The sequence below is a fragment of the Pteropus vampyrus genome, unplaced genomic scaffold (assembly GCF_000151845.1).
Source record: "Pteropus vampyrus isolate Shadow unplaced genomic scaffold, Pvam_2.0 Scaffold24, whole genome shotgun sequence".
Lineage (NCBI taxonomy): Eukaryota > Metazoa > Chordata > Mammalia > Chiroptera > Pteropodidae > Pteropus > Pteropus vampyrus.
In genome coordinates this window covers 3,191,647-3,209,145 of record NW_011888805.1, presented here as the reverse complement: position 1 = coordinate 3,209,145, position 17,499 = coordinate 3,191,647, and the positions used below count along the sequence as shown (strand labels likewise).

Below are 17,499 nucleotides of genomic sequence, written 5' to 3'. Positions count from 1 at the left end.
TCAGCTTCCCTTGTCTCTGTGTGCTCATGGAAGAGGACTTTTGGTGCTTTCTGCATAAAGTGGTAGAACAGAATGGGAGGAATACTTGTCTCTCTCTATCCCTTTAGATGTTTTATGCCAAGGGAACAGAGTGGCTTATCTGACTGAACAGAACAAGACACCCAGTAGGCCATGCTTTATCAGAAGATGGGGCTGTGAGAACCACGCTGACTGCTTACTCTGGAACTCAAGCATACTGGACTTATCTTCTTGTCCACTCTTTTATTTTTGTTACCTTTATTCAAGAACACACCTTTTCATTCCCTCCTTCCTCCATGAAGCAAACATTTGCTTAAGGCCCATGGCCTGCCCTCTATAATCCTTATCCATGCTGCAGATAGAAGTAGACTTGTATTTAACTTTCTCTCCTCTCCTCTGTCCTCACACGCATTTCCTAATACCCACTGGAGCACATGTGAACATGTAGGTCCCAAGATCTATATCATGATTGGTAAAGAAGTCTCACCACGGACTCAAGCCTGAACTTCTCCAGATTAATAAAAGCGGTCCTTATCTATCATTTAGCTAGAGAGCCTTGTCTATATAATCCACTGAACAGAACTAAAAACAGAGAGATTTAATACTTAAATGTTGTAATTGAAATATCCAAATCTCTCTAAAAGGCCTCCAAAAATTAAATTAGAAAATCGTTAGACAGGTTTTATTATTACTTAGTTCTACTGCTGAGTTTAACTCATTTTCTATTATTTTTGGTGAAAACCGTGTGAATAAATATGTTGATGGTCATGCAAAGTGATAAAGCTGACCTCATTCTTCAAAGTATTAATACTTCAAGCTGTTTTTCTAATGTAGGTTAGATTTATCTAGTTAGCCTTGTGCCATTACTGGCCTAAGCACATGGAATAGTAGTAATTCAAAAACTGTCATATGATTTGAGAAAAATCTCAAACTTTCGTGTACAGTTGGCCTTCCATATCTGCAGGTTTCAAATCTGCAGATTCAACCAACCATGAATCAAAATATTTGGGGGAAAAAAGGTCACAGACAATTCCCAAAAGCAAAACTTGAATCTGTTATGTACTGAGCACTATGCTAAATCCACACGAATGAAGTGACTGTAGATATGCCCTACAGCAGACAATAAGCAAATACAGGTTATATGCAAAACTATACCATTTTATATGAGACATGAGCACCTACAGATTTTGGTATCCTGGGGGCAGGGGTCTTGGAACCAATACCCGGAGGGAAGACTGCATATGCAAATCACCTACAGTGCTTGTTAAAAAGACCAAATCCCAAACATCATCGCCAGAGATTATGACTCAGTCCATTTGTTACCCTTCATCTTCTTACATATTTAGAAAAGTTATTTCTTTAAAAACAAGTAAAATATATACCTGAAACTGTACAGTTTTTACTTACTTGGAGTGAATCAGTTTTGAGTTTTCCTTTGTGTTCCTCAGATGAACGTAACACTTCTCTGTACAGTTCTGCTGCCAATGCATACTCACCTGAGTTAAGTAAAATGGATTTAAATAAGAAAGTCATGTATTTAGCTCTCAATTTGATCTAGTTATCTATATTTAAAAATGTCTATAAAAATATAACAATAACAAATCACTATTTACTTAAGAAAAGGAATTTAACTTGGTATTAAGACAAATGCCCCAGTAAAAAAGCTGAAGATAGCTCCTTTGTTAATTTCACAGAACACCAATCAAATATATTTGTTTTAAAATTATACTGAAACATAAACTGGATTAACTGTTAATTTGGACAAATGATTTTCCTCTTATTGAAGTTAGAGAGTGACAAGTAGTAGTCAATTATGATGTTTGAAATAAGGGCAAATTTGGGGTAATTATAGGTATTTATAAACAAATATTCTTAACACTATGACCACTCTATACATAATTCTCAGAAAAATAATATACACTTCTTGATAGCTATTGTTTTTCTTGGTGGCCAAAATGGATTGCAATTAGAAACTAAGTTTCAAAAACTTAGGGATTCTTCTTTCCATTTCTGGTCACACAAATCACAATTAGTTTGAGATTTATGCTCGGGTTTTTGTTGTTGTTATTGTTGTTCTTAATTAGCAGTTCATTCAGGTAAAGTATTTCAAAAAGCATCAATTAAAAGTATAGGCTGGCAAACTATGGCCCATGCATGATTATATCTGACACTTTGCATTTTTGTAGGGTCCATGAGCTATGAATGGTTTTTACATTTTTAAATAGTTTGAAAAAATTCAAAAGAATAATATTTTGTGACATGTGAAAATTATATGAAATTAAATTTCAGGGTCCATGAATAAAGTTTTATTGGAACTCAGCCATCCTCATTTGGCTCTGGGTGCTTCGGCACTGTAACAGTAGAGCTGAGTAGCTGTGACAGACTTAGGGCTTGCAAAGCCCCAAATATTTATTATTTGGATCTTTCAGAAAACGTGTGATGACACCTCAATGAAAGGAGAGATGAGACATTTTTAAAAACATGAATAATGTAACCCATCTTATTTGGTGCCTGGGGAAAAACTCAAAACTGGTCATCTGTAAATAAAATAAAAGTGGCAAAATCATGAAATACAAAAAAGGTATAGAGATGTTTTAGTTTCATTCTAGTTTCAGTTTATTGAGGAAAAAAGCTTTTATTTCCTGATCAACACATACACTTGCCCTCCACTTCTTTTAAAAAAAACCTTCAATCTAGTTTCACTAATATTGTGGAGTTAGGACTTTGTTCAGAGCCAGAGTGTTTTCTCTCTATATGCGCACCTGTGTAAATTTTGTTGTTCATTCTCTTTTTTATAGTCAAAGCTGACTACATATCAATACGAATATATGTCTTTATTGTAAAATATACATAACATAAAATTTATCGTTTCAACTATTTTTAAGTGTGTAATTCAGTGGCATTAAGTACATTTTCATTGTTGTGCAAAACACTTGCTTTTATACCGCTGCTTTACATCTAGTTCTACCAATAACCTAACACAAAGCTTTCTAAAGCATACATTTTCATAAACTTTACAGTCAGCCACTTTCTATTCACTTTTATAAAAAAGATTATTTCTACAATAATAAAGTCACATTAAAATGTAGAAGTAACACTCAATTATCCTTACACAATGAGCTCTTCTTTCAGATTTGAGGATTCTCATGAAGCTTTTCAAAAGACATATGGATTCTATTAGTATTTATACTATCATTTATATAAACTAATTCATTTAAATAATTCAAAATTACTACACCTTTTAAAGAAGGTATAATGACTAAACTATGCTATAAGCAGTTGAATTTAACTATTCACTATAATACGTATTTTTTATGCTTATTAAAAGAACACATGCTTTCTGGGGAAGATTTGTTATGCTTATTAAAACAAGACACGCTTTCTGGGGAAGACAAAGAAATATGCATATTCAATAAATTATACAAGCAGTTTAAGCCAAATTTGGAAATACCTATTCTTTGCCACTTGATGGCACTAACATTTCCAAGGAAACAAACTACTTGATTTGATATTGCCAACCTAATTTTCTCCAAAAAACATGTACAGAAAAGACACTGTACAAAATTGAAATAATACCATGTTTTTAACACCATAATCAATGAGGACTTAGAATATGCATTGTACATCATATATGTACGTTTGTATATGAGTAAATCCCTCTAGATTTTGAAATTAATTTTAGATTCCTTTTAGAAGTCAGATCTTCATTGTCTGATCTCTACATTGGAAGAGTTTAAATTATTTAGTAAGCTAAATATGTAATGTTACTTTAAAAAATGTATATTGTATATTGTTTAACACATCCCTGTGAAGCAATGGAAACTAAAAGAAATAAATCCATCACAATTAAGTTTATAATTACAATTAAATGAATATAGCCTTTACTAATGAACTTTCTGATGGGAATTTCTCTTAACAATTAGCAATGGTTTCCATCCACAGAAAGACCAAGAACTATAGTGGAATGCGTTGGAAACTCTGAAAAGAGCAATGATGTTATGCCAGGGTGTTACGCCACACAGGAGCCAACTACCTGGTGATCCCGTCAGAGTGCTACAGAGATGATCAGATGAAAAACCTTTCTCCCCAATCCCCATACGATGTATAACCTCATAGCAAGGAAAAGAATAAATCTGATAAGGAGACTAGAAAATAGGCCAAGTGAAGAAATCTGAGCCTTAACAGAATAAAAACAGAAACGCAATTTTAGAATCAAAAGAGGAAATCTAAATTTTATTTTTATTATTGTGACAATCTATGAGCAATATTATTAACTCCATTTTAGTAATTTCTGACAGTGAGTTTCAACCTACCATAGACAGCATAATATTGAGGTTTATAAGTGTCTACTTGATAAAGAAGCAGACATAGTAAAAAATAAAAACATTAAATATTTGATTTGAAATGAAAAGATCCAGGGCAAATTCTCTGACACTTAATAGCTATAATCTTGAGAAAGCAACCAAGCCTTCTGAATTCCAGTTTTCTTATATTATATAAAATGGGGATGATAATACCTCAATCATTGAGTATTTATGAGGATAAAATGGGATATACATATGAAAGTGTTACGCATAATATAAAATGCTTGTAAAAATTTGATCATTTCTCCGATAAAATGCTGGATTTAAAGACCTGAAATATTTTAAATGTTATATTCATTATTCATGTATTTTAAAGACCAAGAACGCGTGATAGTCAAGTATTCTGTAGATTTCAATCACAATTATTCCACTCTATTAATTTGGGACTGAGAAACTGATATTAAACATGACGCATAATTTCCCAATTTTTGCCTAATTATTTCCAAGTTGAAATAAAGGAGAGTTTAATTTTAAAAATATTTTCTATTTAAAAAGTTACCATACTTAGTTGTTCACTATAGACTGTAAAGCACAGACCATTTTATGTTTTAGACTGGTGTTTGGATACTACATAGCCACAGGCACACTTAGCAACTGCGATGGCAATGATGATAAGGATGATGATTAAGAATAATCATAGATGATCCAAACTTGCAAACAACAATAATTAATTTCAAGGTTTCTTAGGGAATGTCCTAGGAAGGAAGAGGTGCATGGGCTATGTCTGAACAGTTTATTAAGAATATGTAATAATATGCCCATTTCTATTATTAGTTATTAATAAAATTTGCATTGTGTACAGGTTGAAAAGTGTAAGAATCTGAGGTCACTTCATTTTATCACGGTCAATAACATCATGCTTCACTTATATGTTTCTGTAAAGTTTTCAATGTGCATCCACACTTCACCTTAAGAGCAATACTTCAGGCACATTGTATAGAAAACTTCTTGTTCTGTCAATAATTGAAAAGGGTTGTTGAAATCCGTCTATAATTGTGGATTTATATCCCATTTCTCATTGAGGTTTTATCAGTTATTGTTTTATTTACTTTGAAGCCCTGGTTCAAGTGCATAAACATTTAGGACTGATACTTCCTCATGATGAAATCACACTGTCTTTGGTAATATTCTTCGTCTGACAGTAATACAGCAACTCCAGCTTTTTTTTTATTAGTGTTAATATACTATCTTTTTTTTATCTTTTTACATTTGCATCTTTAAAGGGGGTTTCTTGTACACAGCATATTATTAGATATTGCTTTAAAAATTTTTAAAAATCTATTCTGCAAACCTTTGCCTTGTAATTGAGGCATTTAGACTATTACATTTAATGTGATCGCCAATATGCTTCGGTTTAAATCTATCATCCTGCTATTTGTTTTATATTTGTCACATCTGTTCTTTGTTCCCTTTAATTCAATTTTTTTTTGATTGAGAATTTATTTTTTTAAATCTCCTCTTAATTTTCACCTCTCTTTGTTGTGTTTTTCAGTAGTTGCTTTACGGTGTATAGCACATATTTTTCTTTGACTTGTCACATTCTACCGTCATGTGATATTGTGCCACTTCATATATAGTATAAAAACTTTGAAATATTAAATAACCATTTGTGCCCTCCCAGACTTAGTGTATTCATTGTTACACCTGAAGTTATCTACAATCTCAATGATGCTCTTTTAAATTTTCAGTCATAATTCTTTGTTTTTTTCACACTAAATAGTTACTATCGCTCTTCTATTCTTCAATGTTACTAATTATTTTTTCTGCAGAGTCTTATGTATTTTCCATATCAGACAGTGAAATTTGCATCTATAGAAGTCTGAATTTATGTTTCAATGTCTCTACTTAACAGGTTTAATCTTTACTCTAAAACCTATGAAATATAGTTCTAATGAGTCTCACATTTATATGGAAAGGTGTTTGCTAAATGGTGCTTGTTGTAAGAATCAGTTAACCCATTTCTTCTTTAGGAAAAAAAAGTGCAGCCACTGCCAGCGTTAATTTTACATAAACACACTCTTTGAGGCTGAAGCAAACCTGACTGATTTTCAATGTAAAAATAAAATATAAAAACTGTTCTTGGAGTTATTTCTAAACAGAACTTGTCTCTAATCTTAATGTAACAAATATTTACATAAATTGGATTTATCAAATGAATCTTCGGCTAACAACTGTTCAAGAACAATGTTAATATCACGCTAGGAATGCTTCGTTTTCTAGGATTTGACATTTTCAGTGATAGAGAATTACCTTATTTTGTAAATGGAAATACCACTACTAAAAACAGAATGCTATAAATAGAATGATGTCATTTGTTTCCAAAGAGTATCCATATAGTAGAGTGATGCGAAAATAATAATAAAAACAAGATATTTCATGGCAAACTCTGGGGGTTGGGTTAGGACTATAATCTGCGAGTTATCTTGGGGTAAACACTGCACCCACAAGCGCCACCAGCGAGTATTCTCAGGGCAAACAGGAAATGGGTTAAATAACTTTCGTTTCTGGCTAAGATACAGTAACAGAGAATGGAATTACTCTCCTTCCTGAAACAACTAAAGTAACAGACAAAATACATGAAACTATAGTTTATAAGAAATTGGACATCAGGCAACAACAAAAAAATGATCCTTGAGAGATATGAAACCCCAAGTAAACATCTCTCCATAAAATATAAGACTCTCTTCCTAACCTCCTTAAATTTTGTGTGTAATATATAACACTACAACTATACCATACGCATTATGTGTGTGTGTGCATTTGTCTATCTCCCTCTAATGGAAGGAAATTTATCTGTGGGTGGTGAACACACAATGCAATATATATAATAACGTATTATTGAACTGTACACTCGAAACTTATTTGATTTCATTAACCAATGTCAAGCCAACAAATTTAGTAAAAAAAAAAAGAATTTAAGGTCCACAGGATCAGAGACTTTACTTTGTTTTACGGTATCATCTTTAGTACCTAGATCATACCCAGAACACAGCAGACCTTCTAATATTTGTGGAAAGAATAATTTATATACAGCATTATTTTGTAAGTCAATGACCAATATTCCCTTGAATATGTCAAAATTTAACCTTAATTTTAGACATTTTGGTTGTGCAGTTTTTCACTATTATACACTAAGATTAATAATTTATAACCAAATCTCTGTTCACATCCTAATTTCCCTAGCAAAAGCTACAAGTGGAAATGCTTGGTGAAAGCACATGTAAACTCTGAAGGTTTTTGAAATGTTACTATACATAACAACTCCCCATTAGGTTGAATCTATTTAAATTACAATCAGTAGAATGTGAGTGTTCTTCTTGGGGGATTTTGATTTCTATTAAAACTAATCTTCCTCATTAAGTACTTAGAAGAGTCAGAGGTAACAAAGTAATCACCTTCTACCTTTAATGATGTGGATGCCTGCTAAGCCATTGAGAGCGCAAACGAGTTGCCTATGTGCTTCTTCACATTCAGTTCCACATTTCTTCTGCAGTGAAGTCAGCAGCTCTTCCATTGTCATGGTACTAAAAAAGAGAGGCAGACTGTGTATAACTAGAAAGAAAATCCTAAGTGAGAGTATTTCATCACATAAGATCATCAGACTCTTATTGAGTCTTTGCAGTGTCTTCAGCATCTTTCTCTTCACCTCCACTGTTATCACTATCTTAACTTCATTACAGTCGTCCCCTCCTATCCTTGGGGATATATTCCAAGACCCTCGTAGATGCCTGAAACTGCGGATATTACCCAACCCTATAATCCAAAAAATATAAGAACAAAAGTCTTTCATATCTGGAGTAAAGTAAAAAACAAACAAACAAACAAACAAACTGCACCCCGCCCCCCCCCAAACTCCAAAACAGTCCTGATTTTAAAAGAAACGTTCAAAGCCATAAAAACAGGTGACGGAAGATTTGACTTTGAGTCAAATGCAATATACAGATGATGTATTATTGAATTGTACACTTAAAACCTATATAATTTTATTAACCAACGTTACCCAATAAATTTAACAAAAAATAAAAATAAAAATAGTTCTGATGATGTGATTCTCTTTCACAAATGGGGATCCATATCAAAGAAAACCACCATACTGACGACAACTCAGTTAAAAAACTGTGAATGAAATTGTGAGATAGGAAGCTAATTGCTTAAATACTGTCTATTACTACTATATTATCAATTCAGTAGAAGGAAATTAATAATGAAACCTTTTTTGGAGTGGCAAGAACTCCCCACGAACAGCCTGTGGGTGGCAGCATGCCTGCCTGAGCCTCAGCAGCGGGTACAGGATGGAGGTGACAGTCCTTCTGTCCAGGCTGCTGAGCTTCAGAGCCCAGTCAGAAATCTTCCTGAGTTTTACGACTGCATCCTGGCAGCACACCTCATGCTGACGGTGATAGAAATGTCTTTCCACTGGAGAAAAGTGGAGCCAGTGGATTTCTTCTGTCTGAGGAGGTATCTGGATCTGTAGAGAGGAGGAAAAAAAAAAAACAGATTTCACCTGGAAATTTAACTTTCCATCCCAACTTTGCTTCTTATTCTTTTTAATACACTTAATCAATAAAAACTTCTACTGACTTGGTCAATCACATCTTTCTTTGCAGACCTCCACAGAATCTTGGCAATAAAGCTGTAGAGGAGCTGAGGATTCTTCTTGCAGTAAGGGCGGTAGAGAAGTCGAACCCACCAGTGTTTGACACAGTAAGGTTCAACACCAAGAAAGACCACCAACCCAAAAAGATCTAAAAATAAAAAGGAAGGCACACTGAGAATACTGCTTCCATATTTCTTCATTACAATGTTGAATAATCACTTTTACAGACATTACATAGACCATAATACTTTCCATGAATTAAAATGTAGATTGTACAGCCTTTTGAATCTGAAAGTCAATTGTAATTTGACTTATATTCAATTATTTATTTTACTCTATGTTTTATGTTTTAAAGTTTATAGAATCATTACACAAATCTTGTACTTTTAAAGTTTACACAAATCTTGTAAATCATTACACAAATCTTGTACTTTTAAAGTTTATAGAATCATTACACAAATCTTGAAAAGCCTAAAATTTCCATCAGAAGTAAAACAAGAAAACTACTCAATTCAGTGTGCCTGATCAAGAGATACATAAGTATCATGCACATAGATGCACATTACTTTGAACAGAAAAGAAAAAGTACTAATCACAAAATATAGAGAATATTTTAATTCAATAATCTTCATACCAATTGACCTAATAATTCTGATCTAGGAAATAAGCTTAAGACAATAATAAAAAAGAGACAAGATTTACTCACACAGTGATATTCACAGCAGCAATATACAGAATGAAAGTAACTCAAGTAAAGGAATTTTATGATATCCCCCGTAAGAACTTTCTTCCCACTGATCCAACAGGTTTTGTGTTTGCTAGCTTTAAAACATGGTACTTCATATGTATTTCTTGATTGGAAATATCGAATTTTATATTCGTCTTTTTTGACCACTTAACATTATACTCTTAGCAGTTTTCCATATGTTATGATGAATTTTTAAACATGGAAGACTGATTAGGATATAATGTTAAGTAGAAAATAAAAGAAATATAAAATTAGGCGTGCATTCAGTATGAGTGCAAATTTATAAACATCAACATAAAAAAGATCGGAACAGAGGTTATGTTGGCAAATGAAGATTATGGCTAAGCATAATTTTCCTTATATTTTTCTGTATTGATAAATATGTTTGCAATGGTTCTACATTCTAAGCCATAAAAACATGCCATGACCCTATCCACAACCTTTATTCTGAAGATGGCAATAAACATATAGATTGAATTAAGTTATTTAGATGGTTCCTGAGCATAACGTCTGAAAGAACAGTTGCCTATATACAGATACCCACAGATTTATATTTTCTGTTCAAATCAATCCGATTGCCTACATGCTACCTCTTCTTTGAGGTCCCAAAAACATCTCAAATTCAACTTGCCAAAATCATATACATAATCTTTTTTGCCCAAAAATATTATCACCTTCCATACAGTAAGAAATCTTGCAAGTCAGAAATTCTGCCATTTCCTGACCTATCACTAAATCTTATTAGTTTTCCCTTATTGACTCTTTTCTATTTCCAGCATCACTTGCCTGGATTGCTTATTGCAGCCAACCAATTGATATCCTATTCACTCTGGCCTATTTCTAAACCATTCCCACATTGCAACCAGTGATCTCTTAAAATACAAATTTAATAAGATGATCCCCAACCACTTTGTTTAAATCCTTTTAATGACTCCTACTATTCTTAAGAAAATAAACAGGTAAAATTCTTTATCATGGTCTGCAATATCCATGTGGTCCAATGAACACCTACCTATTCAATCTCTCAACTCACTATGATTTCCCTAGCTTTCTGTACTCTAGCCACACTGATACTCTTTCGGTCTCTTCCTGCCATATGCTCTTCATACTTTCTGTTTCCTCTATAAAAGAGAATTCTTCCTTCCTTCTTCACCTAGCTCATGTTAATTTTTCAAATCTTGGTGCAGTTGTCACTCCCCTCTGCATCCCTTTTATGTGACATCATAGAACTAGATATATATTTTTGAAACCTATTATAGTTAGAATTTTATATTTATCTCATATATGAAAGTTATCTTGATTGTAATCTTATATCTAAGTATTTAACAAATATGTTTTCCTCTCTAAGTTGTAAGCTTAATAAGGTCAGGGACTTTGTGTATTTCTTGCGTACTACTGTATCGCACAAAAAATAAATGCATGAGCCAATAAATGCAGCACGAAGTACTTGTCATTCAAAGTCTACCTTTAAAAAAAACAAAACTAAAATAAATGGATAAATGAAAAGTAAGAACAAAAGTAGCAGCTAAAGTAGTTACTATTCACTGAATATTTAATATCTGCCAAGTAAATGCTAAATGTTTTGCCTACTTTATTATAATTAATCTTTAAAACATCTTATTTTATAAATAAGGAAAATAAGAATTTGAATGTTTAAGTAATTTGTTTATGGACATACAACTAATAAGTCAGGATGTGAACCTAGGTTCATCTACCCCCCAAAGCCAATGCTTTGTATTAAACTATACTAACAAGTACATTATATAGACATGGGGTGTGGCGGGTGGGAGGGAACGGCAATATTCTTGCCTATCTGACTTTCCAAGTAGGTTGACATTATTTCAGCTTGCCAACAGGAACATACTAAAGGCCTGGCAACTTATAGAATGAAAACATCCTAGCCTCACTTCCTTGCTCAATACGTGGCCAATCTGGGATTCACAAGATCTCTGAGTTATTGCTAATTAATAAATCACCAAATCTGATTTCTCTCTATCAGTCTAACATACTGGTTCTCCATGTAGGTGAAGGTGGAGGGGTGAATTTTGCCCCGCAGAGGGCATTTCACAATGTCTGGAGACATTTGTGTTTGTCACAACTGCAGGAGTGCTCCTGGCATCTAGTCGGGTAGATGTAATACCCTAAAATACACAGGACAGGTGCCAAGAAAAAATAATTTTTTGGCCCAAAATGTCAACGAGACTAAGGTTGAGAAATGCTGGTATAACACGAAAAGAAAACAAATGAGAATTCAACTTCCAAATGTAACATAGTAAATCACGGCAGACTAACATTCCCGCTGCAACAACTACAAAAAGAACTGAAACATGGCAAGAATCATAGTGTGAAACACATCAGAGAGCTATGGAAGCAAAGAGAAAAGATAAAGTAAAATTCCAGACAGTTTAGAAAAGCTCTTTTTTAGGTCACTTGGGCAGGAGGAAACTTTGGGGGATGATTATTTTGATTGTGGAAATAGAATCATGGGTATACACCTATGTCAAAGTTTACAAATTTTACATTTTAAATATTTACAGTTTTATTATATGTCATTTATACTTCGATAAAGCTATTTTAAAAAAATTTTCTCAAGAATTTGCAGAATGGTGACAAGTGCTCAAAACACCTGCCAGTATTTTATATATCCAAAATAATGTACCCAGAGAATTGAGAAATTATTGCTCATATACTTCCTAAAATTAGAAAAATGTAACTCGTGATAGTCATTTTCTTTTTTCTGTACCCTCTCAGCTCATTTTTAAGCTGAATGAGATCTTATTAACACCTAAATATCTAAAATATCTACAATTTGGGCATTTTCCAAATGTAACAGCATACTACTAAATTTGGCCTTTTAATTAGCCTGATTTTTTTTATAAAAATGTATCTTAATGTAACTTACTAAAATTACACAAATATTTAAATATGCACTTATAAAATCTGCCTAGAAAACATCTGTCCTTCTAAAATAATCATCAAAATATATTGTTTTTAAGGTATCCAACAATAATGGATGTTGATATATTTATTCTAGCAGAGGGATAAGTTCCTCTGCTGAAAACAATATACAAAAACTTGAATTTTCAAAAAGTTTTAAGGATAAATATTTGCCACAGGACTCCGCGAATATTTATATTTTATAATTTAACTACATTTTAATGATAGTTTTTCAGAAAATTTATTATGCAAAACATTTAAACTTTTAATTTTAAATATTCACAACATGAACAAAAGTTTTAAAAATACAATGTCTGGTCTTTGAAAAAAAGTAAGTTATATGAATGAGATTATGTATGAGTTACAATGCGTGTGTAAAAAGAACTAGACACAATCTAAATATCCAAGAAGAGGAAAAGCTGAAGGAATAATGGTATAACCATATGGTGTGATATGATAATGTTATTAATAGTATATCTTAGAACTTTTACAATTAGTAAAATTATCGTCCCATTATTTATAGGTTCAGGCAATGAAAATTATGGTCCTTATTTTTATAGACACAGCCAACTGAAATTAATTCCTTTTTCTTCTTTCACTCACTAGTGTGCATGTTCCCAACACCCCCACTCTTATTAAGTTCTTCCTGTTTTCTACCTACCACTTTGGAACCTGTATCTACAGTTCAGGCACGTACAATAACTCTTCACCTTAGGACAATGGGACTGTTCACTGCATAAATGTCCTCATATATATAAACAAAGATCACCTGATTCCATTTAAAAAGATAAATGCTTGAAACTACTAGGAGTCAAATATAAATACATGCAGTCAAATAAGGATTTCAGTACAGGTTAAATATAACAATGCCTTTCCCTCAAAAAATTTTAGCTTTTCAAATCTATGCATTATGTGAGGAAACCATAAACATTACCCTCCAGTCCTCGCTGTACTGGAGTCCCGCTGATGCACCAGCGATTAATCCCACTCAAACGCTGAGCCATTTCTGCAGCCTGATGAGTGTGAAATATGGAATAAAAACCAAAAAAAAACAAAAACAAAAACAAATGCAGAAGTCAGGAAAACATTTACTCATGAAAACAGCCCACTAAACCTATGCTTCAGGTCAGATGCACTTGCTTTAAAAGTTACCATACTCAGTGTTGAATGCCATATTCAACTGGCCAGCTTCTGGTACAGTGCTTCTCCTTAGCAGCAGAATGCCACATTATCGACTACCCCCCACCCCCACCCCCAGCAAGAGGAAGGGTAGTTCAAGTATGTGTAGAATGAAAAGGCTGCCTGAATAACTGCTACATCCTCACCCCATCCTTCAGATGTGGACCACTGTACTGACAGATGTAATTCATAAATTCAGGACAGGTTACAGACTGGCCAAAGAAGGCAGAACAAAGACATATGACAAAGGCTGAATCCAAATTCTATATTCTAAAGTAGCATTTTTGTTACCATCTGGTCTCTCTGATAAAAAACTGACAAAGTCAACTTTGGCCTAAAGCTTTTTATAGCCTATGTGATAAGCTTTCCATTTAGCAAAAATGCTTACGAAAGTCCCTAAACAGAGTTCACTTTGAGCTTCGTCAGACACAGACTGCCATCTTGTTCGTGGGCATTGCATACAGGGCAATGATTCAGAGTACCAAAATAATTCCTAAGGGTTATGTAGTTCATAGCACAAAAGAAAAGCAAATGTAGAGCATTTAACAGCAAACTTTTGGCCAATATCAACACTGTGGTTAATTACACTTAAATTGTTAAGTTGTGTATGGACAGCTTCCCCCAATCCCTTACTCCCTTTCTCTTCCCAGCCCTTGAAAGGATAGCAGAAATTCTCACTTTTACAGCGGGACATTCAACCATCTGAGCTTCGTCAAGGCAGATCCGCCACCACTCCACAGCTACTAGGGGGCTGGGAATGGCCATATAGCGCTTCTGGTTCCGTAAGCGACGCCCATCCTCACTATTGCTGTGTGGGATATCTACATAATTTAGTTCTGAACGGAGGACATCATAGGTGATGATAACTATATCTTGTTCTGCCAAAAAATGAGGCTGTAAAAAGCCATCTTTCTTCACTCCCTGATATACCTAGGAAATAATCAGCACAGAGTTATTGCAGAAAGGCTCATCAAAGATAAGTGAAATATCACTCACTTACATCCTTCCTGAGCTCCTTCTATTTGTATAGGACCAAACATGCTATGAGATACACCCCATACCTGTCTAGGGAAAGACATCATAGTGTGGAAGCAATAATGTAAGCAATGTGAAAGGAACTGAAACCAAAGAAAATGTGAGAGCACCATAGTGGGAAGACCAATTCTATGGCTGAGAAGGTAAATTCAGAGAGGAGTTAGAATCTGAGGTAGATCCTGGAGAACATTTAGGAGTTCTTACAGGTGGAGAAAAGGAGAAAAGGACATATAGGTAGGTATATAGGTAGATGAAATTACTAGCATGTGCAAAAGCACAAGGCATGAAAAACTAGAACAGGAAGAGCTATTTTTTACTGAATGCCTTTTATGTTTCAGACACTGTGCGAAGCTTTATCGCCTAGCGTCAACAACAATCCTTTTAGTAGTTATCATTCCTATTCTACATGTAAGAAACATGAAGTGACTTGCTCAAAACTGGTAGACCCAGGATTCAAACCAAGTTCTGTCTAGCCCACAGAGCAGAGCTTCTCAATGGCAAAGATGGGGTTTTACTTATTACTGTATTCTCTCTCCATGCCTATGATAGTGGCTGAAATATAGAAAACCTGCAATAATATCTGGATTGAAAGAAGGGAAGAAGAGAACACTGACATTAGTAAACAGTAACAGTGAATGATGACGTACTACGTGCCAGCACTTTATAACATCATTTAATCATCACGATAAGTCTATGAGAGGATCCTATTTTCAGAACTTAATACACTTCCTGGCACATAATAGGTGTTCAATAAATAGCTGCTGAATGAGTGACTTCTTATTTTACAGATAAAGTAACTGAGGCGTCAGAGGATGATTTGGGAGCTAAGAGGTGGCAGATCATACAAGTAGCTACTATTATATAACGTTGCCTTTGTACTGCATTTCTCTGTGAGAAAATAAATGCTTATACAGAGACTTTTTCATCTACATGATGAACTTTTTCAAAAGCTTTCATATATTTTCACTAAAAGTGCTTTAACTTCTGCACTTCTGATGTTAGGAGAGAATAGTGTACTGTTCTAATATTCTCAATTTCTTCTTCAAGTTCTGATTTAACATCATTACCTCATTAAGTTAATAAAGTGACAAAGATTATAAAAACTATCAGGAGGAAGCAAAAATTTATATTTTCCCATTCCTTTAAAAAGCCCAAACAGCCTTACCAACACGCGAAGAGATGATGACCTCACGTGCCTGTTGATTTCATCCACCCACTGATGACAGATGGAACTTGGTGAGATGATCAGAGTTGCTCTTGTTGACACTGGCTCCATCGCAACAAGGCAGTGGGGGCAGTAAAAAGGCTTAATCCTCAGATTCTTCTCTTCATAATTCACACATTTTGCATGTTGCCACAGGTGGCACTTCAGGCACTGAACACGAGGCTTACGGTCTACTTGGTCAAGTTCACCACATATGCACTCGAAGCGATAATCGGAGGAATTATAGGGACTCACAATATGAGAATGTGGCACATCAGCACCAATAGGATTTAGAGATTCAGCATGGTCCTCTGCTGCATGTCCTTGCTTGACTTCAAAGACACACCTACTTTTGGATGTAGTAACATCAGTAATTCCAGAGTCACTGGTAGCTGGACAGTGATCTTGTGAATTGAGATCGATGTTAGGCTGACTTTTTCCCTTTTTTGTGGATGGAATAGGCTTTTTCCTAATTTTACTACGATTTCTCCTGGCCTTATAGTAATAATAGTAAGGATCATCATCATCATCAGAGGTGTTTGATGGCAAGTATTCAGAATCTGTGTCCTTGCTCCCTGATTTTCTAGATTCTTTTTGAATTTTCCTTGGACTCCATACTGCCTATGAAAAATATTATTTAATTTATTCCAACAGTTATATTTCTGAAATTAAATTCTCATCTTTATGTGCTTTACATAAAAATCCAGTAACCAGTCTCTGCTACTCTTTTCCTGAGGAGAATCACTCCTGATCAGTGGCTTTCAATTTGCCTTTTATAAGAATCTTCCCTGAAGTCTGCAGGTCCTAAAGAAGTGGCAGGCTTTACTATTGTATCCGTAAGATTTGGAGAAAAAAACTAGAAAGATAAAGGGAGCTACTAATATTTTGGTATTAACCTCTTATAATTTATGGTCTGTCTAAATCAATAAAAGACGTAATTTACAATACATAAATATACAAATTAGGACAATTATAAACATACCAAGTATAAAATACAGCATTTAGAGAAAGTAAATTTCATCTACTAGTTACGAAAATAAATTCCTTTCTTTCTCCTTTCCTCTTGTATCCCCCTCCTGCAATCATTAATTGAATGCCAATTCTATGCCAGGCAACATGTTACGTGCTGAGGATACAAATGTGAGGAATATTTAGCCACTGCTTTCAAAGGGGTCTATTGGAAAAGAGAGGATGGCAAAAAGAAACATGATGCCACAGGACATAAGAGGGGTATATAACAGAGAGGGGCTGTGATGGGAGGGTAGGTGTCAGCAGCAGCTTCCTAGAAATGATGTCAGAACCGAGGCTGAACAGAGGAGTTGGGACCCAGAATGAATGGCATTAATTGAAGATTTCTTTCTTTCTTCCTTCCCTTCCCTTCTCTTTCTTTCCTTTCTTCCTTTTTTTTTTTTTTTTT

General features: G+C 34.1%; 1 protein-coding gene across 1 annotated transcript in view; it reads right to left on the bottom strand.

Moving 5' to 3' along the window:
* SHPRH (SNF2 histone linker PHD RING helicase) overlaps positions 1–17,499 on the bottom strand; it is a 78,242-nt gene that overhangs the window by 42,811 nt on the left and 17,932 nt on the right. Inside the window, exons 10-16 of the mRNA XM_023528330.1 lie at positions 16,044–16,703; positions 14,522–14,773; positions 13,599–13,677; positions 8,964–9,127; positions 8,594–8,850; positions 7,785–7,906; positions 1,426–1,514 (exon numbers count right to left, since the gene is read on the bottom strand). Coding sequence (XP_023384098.1) covers positions 1,426–1,514; positions 7,785–7,906; positions 8,594–8,850; positions 8,964–9,127; positions 13,599–13,677; positions 14,522–14,773; positions 16,044–16,703 — 1,623 coding nt within the window. The remainder of the gene's footprint in view (positions 1–1,425; positions 1,515–7,784; positions 7,907–8,593; positions 8,851–8,963; positions 9,128–13,598; positions 13,678–14,521; positions 14,774–16,043; positions 16,704–17,499) is intronic.